General features: G+C 42.8%; 1 protein-coding gene across 1 annotated transcript; it reads left to right on the forward strand.

Annotated features, from left to right (window-relative positions):
- Window positions 1–393: 393 nt before the first annotated feature.
- PCDH9 (protocadherin 9) lies at window positions 394–3,704 on the forward strand. Its single transcript, XM_010150257.1, has one exon. It carries the CDS (start codon window positions 522–524, stop codon window positions 3,618–3,620), a length of 3,099 nt encoding a protein of 1,032 aa, XP_010148559.1. The 5' UTR covers window positions 394–521; the 3' UTR covers window positions 3,621–3,704.
- Window positions 3,705–4,708: the final 1,004 nt, after the last annotated feature.

The raw sequence follows: 4,708 nt of genomic DNA on the forward strand, positions 1-4,708 counted from the left end.
AACAGATTACATTTGGCAGCTGACATAGCAGTTAGAATCCAGAAGTAGTGCGGGAATATGTTTTACTTGCACCAAACGACTGGGTGGAGGAGGGTAGAGGGGGGATGCATGTTACGGATTACAGGGTGTACCAGGAAATTATTCAGAAAGTATGTGTCGAAACTGTAGCTACCCTTAATCCTGCAAGTAGTTATTTCCATTCTCGCTCTGTGCAAATGCAGCTGATGGGATATTGGTGCATTTGTCCGGAGGGATTGCTTGTAAAAGGGAGCAGTAGAAAAATGTACTGCTGCAAGTGTGCTTTGCAAAACCAAGTAGTAGTTGGAGATTGTGGATTTGTCATGCCTAAAAAAACAATAATGCTGTTCTGTGTGGTTGTGTTGACAGTGCTGTCTCCAGATAAGAAATGAGATGTAATGCATCCTGCAGTCCATGCATGCCTCCTCTTGCAAATCGCGCATCATTCCTCTGTGGAAACCTTTAAGTCCTAAAATCCAGGAAAAGAGAATAAAAACATTATCATGGACCGGAGGGATTTTTACCTGTTGGCTGCTTTGATTGCCTGTTTAAGGCTGGATTCTGCTATAGCTCAAGAACTTATTTACACTATTAGAGAGGAGCTGCCTGAAAACGTACCCATAGGGAACATACCAAAGGACTTGAACATTTCTCACATCAATGCTGCCACAGGGACCAGTGCCAGCCTTGTCTACAGACTGGTTTCTAAAGCAGGGGATGCCCCTCTGGTCAAAGTGTCCAGTACCACTGGGGAAATCTTTACGACATCTAACAGAGTAGACCGAGAAAAACTCTGTGCTGGAGCTTCCTATGCAGAAGAAAACGAGTGTTTTTTTGAACTTGAAGTGGTGATTCTCCCCAATGACTTTTTTAGGCTGATCAAAATAAAAATCATTGTAAAGGATACTAATGACAATGCACCTATGTTTCCATCCCCTGTCATCAATATCTCCATCCCAGAAAACACTCTGATCAACAGTCGCTTTCCAATCCCATCAGCAACAGATCCTGACACAGGTTTCAACGGTGTGCAGCACTACGAGTTGTTAAACGGGCAGAGTGTCTTTGGACTGGATATTGTAGAAACTCCAGAAGGAGAGAAATGGCCTCAGCTGATTGTCCAGCAGAACTTGGACAGAGAGCAAAAGGACACCTACGTGATGAAAATCAAAGTGGAGGATGGTGGTACGCCCCAGAAATCCAGCACAGCCATCCTGCAAGTCACAGTAAGTGATGTCAATGATAACAGGCCAGTGTTTAAAGAGAGTCAAGTAGAAGTTCATATACCAGAGAATGCCCCTGTAGGCACTTCTGTAATTCAGCTTCATGCTACAGATGCAGATATAGGAAGCAATGCAGAAATCAGATATATTTTTGGTGCCCAAGTCGCCCCTGCAACCAAAAGATTTTTTGCTTTAAACAACACCACAGGGCTAATTACAGTTCAGAGGTCCTTAGATCGAGAAGAAACTGCTATTCACAAAGTGACAGTGCTGGCTAGCGATGGTAGCTCTACACCGGCACGGGCAACTGTTACCATCAATGTCACTGATGTAAACGATAACCCTCCTAACATAGACCTCAGGTACATAATAAGTCCCATCAATGGCACGGTGTACTTATCTGAGAAAGATCCCATCAATACAAAGATTGCCCTAATTACGGTTTCAGATAAGGACACTGATGTGAACGGCAAAGTGATCTGTTTCATTGAGAGAGAGGTCCCCTTCCACTTGAAGGCGGTTTACGACAACCAGTATTTGTTAGAGACCTCTTCCTTATTGGACTATGAGGGCACCAAAGAATTCAGCTTTAAAATTGTTGCTTCTGATTCTGGCAAGCCCAGTTTGAACCAGACTGCCCTGGTAAGAGTTAAACTGGAGGATGAAAATGACAACCCTCCGATTTTCAGCCAGCCTGTAATTGAGCTGTCAGTTTCTGAAAACAACCGTCGTGGTCTATACTTAACAACTATTAGTGCCACAGATGAAGACAGTGGGAAAAATGCAGACATTGTTTATCAGCTTGGCCCTAATGCCTCCTTTTTCGATCTGGATCGAAAGACAGGAGTTTTGACAGCCTCCAGAGTTTTTGACAGAGAAGAGCAGGAACGTTTCATTTTTACTGTTACAGCCCGAGACAATGGTACCCCTCCTTTGCAGAGTCAAGCAGCTGTAATTGTTACTGTGTTGGACGAAAATGACAATAGTCCCAAATTTACTCATAATCACTTCCAGTTTTTCGTATCGGAGAACTTGCCCAAGTATAGCACGGTGGGGGTGATCACGGTGACCGATGCAGATGCCGGGGAGAATAAAGCGGTGACCCTTTCCATCCTGAATGACAATGAAAACTTTGTGCTGGATCCGTACTCTGGAGTTATAAAGTCCAATGTTTCTTTTGACCGAGAACAGCAGAGCTCTTACACCTTTGATGTTAAGGCAGTGGATGGAGGGCAACCTCCTCGCTCTTCTACAGCGAAAGTAACCATCAACGTCATGGATGTTAACGATAACAGCCCTGTCGTCATCTACCCACCTTCTAACACTTCTTTTAAGCTAGTGCCACTCTCAGCAATTCCAGGATCAGTGGTAGCCGAAGTCTTTGCTGTGGATATAGACACTGGAATGAATGCTGAGCTTAAGTACACAATTGTAAGTGGAAATAACAAGGGTTTGTTTCGGATTGATCCAGTGACAGGTAATATCACTCTGGAAGAAAAACCAACTCCTAACGATGTGGGGCTGCATCGCTTAGTTGTCAACATAAGCGATTTGGGTTATCCCAAATCCCTGCATACTCTTGTGCTTGTCTTTTTGTATGTAAATGACACTGCTGGAAATGCCTCATATATTTATGACTTGATACGCAGGACTATGGAAACACCTTTGGACCGGAACATAGGGGACAGTAGCCAACCCTACCAAAATGAGGACTATCTCACGATCATGATTGCCATTGTGGCAGGTGCCATGGTTGTCATAGTGGTGATATTTGTCACAGTTCTGGTTCGCTGTCGACACGCATCCAGATTCAAAGCCGCCCAGAGGAGCAAGCAAGGTGCTGAGTGGATGTCTCCCAATCAGGAGAACAAGCAAAATAAGAAAAAGAAAAGGAAGAAAAGGAAGTCTCCAAAGAGCTCTCTTTTGAACTTTGTGACCATTGAGGAGTCCAAACCTGATGATGCAGTTCATGAACCTATCAACGGGACAATAAGCCTTCCAGCAGAGCTGGAGGAGCAAAGTATAGGAAGATTTGACTGGGGCACAGCACCACCAACAACCTTTAAGCCTAACAGTCCTGATCTTGCCAAGCATTACAAGTCTGCCTCTCCGCAGTCTGCTTTTCATCTCAAACCTGACACTCCCGTTTCAGTGAAAAAGCACCATGTGATTCAGGAACTCCCGTTGGACAACACCTTTGTTGGTGGTTGTGACACCCTTTCCAAACGCGCTTCCACTAGTTCAGATCACTTCAGTGCCTCAGAGTGCAGTTCCCAAGGAGGCTTCAAGACAAAGGGCCCCTTACACACCAGACAGGTAAACGAGCACTTTTACTGGTCTATAAGTACTGCATACAAGTGCCCGATCAACCAGTATTAAAAGTGCCACTATGTTGTGGGTTTGGGGTTTTTTTGTTGTTTCAGTCTAATTTCATTTAGCTATATTATGGGGGGAACAAAAAAAAAAAAAAATAACCAAACCCAAACCAACCAAACAAACAAAAAAATCCCAACAAAAATCTTGACCCCTTTACCATTTACCTGGGGCTTAACTGTGCATTTGCAAAATGCCTCTGATACTTTGGGTTTGAAGAATACTGATTGTTAAAGGACGGTTATGCATCCATGGTGCATGTACACATACACATGCATAAGCAAAACTGAAAATAAAAGACTTTTTTTTTTTTTTTTTTTCTCCCCAGTATTTGACTGTCCAAATGTAAAAGTTGTTGAAGAGGAAAAACTCTTCCCTTATATGCCAAATTTCAGTCAGAAAATTTGACTGTTTCAAGATTGAAGGGATATGTACGTTCAGTTTCAAATTTCAAAGTGAGTTGGCTTGAGTTTCTTTTATAGTACAAGCTGGTTTTAAACTTTGTTAAGTTAGTGTTACTGGAAGGGTTGGGGTTTTTTTCCCTTAACAAAGACAGCCGAATTTCCAAGCTACTTCATCTGTGAAGCACGTGGTTTGTTGGTAGGCTCTAACTAAGCCATATGGAAGTCTTCCTCTGTTTGGAGTTGAAAATTACTTTGTTGTAATAGATTAAAGTTGGTACTGCATAGACAGTTTGTTGCATATTTTTAAACAATGGCCAAAGCATACTTTTGAAAGGAGTGCATTTTCTGAATACATCTGAATTATGCAGGAGAAAAAAAAAAATCAGCCCATTGTAAATATTTTCTCATCTTAATAATGCGTAAGTGATGTCGTAACTCATTTTAAACTGTGAAATATGCCATATGAAGAGGGATTAGGAGGCTGAGAAACTCATATTTCAACCAAATCCAGCATTAGTTTTTCTTAGGTCTAATAATTCCTCGCTAATAAAGATTTAAATGCGGCGCTGTCTAATTTATTTTCTTGGTGCTTGTCCACTGAATGAGGGTGTCGGTGCGGCCTGTAGATGGCGCTAAGGCACCACGTCGCTTGCGCTGGCCCGGTGCCAGCCCTGCAGTAGCTGGGAGAAG

The sequence above is a fragment of the Eurypyga helias genome, unplaced genomic scaffold, assembly GCF_000690775.1.
Source record: "Eurypyga helias isolate BGI_N326 unplaced genomic scaffold, ASM69077v1 Scaffold38470, whole genome shotgun sequence".
Lineage (NCBI taxonomy): Eukaryota > Metazoa > Chordata > Aves > Eurypygiformes > Eurypygidae > Eurypyga > Eurypyga helias.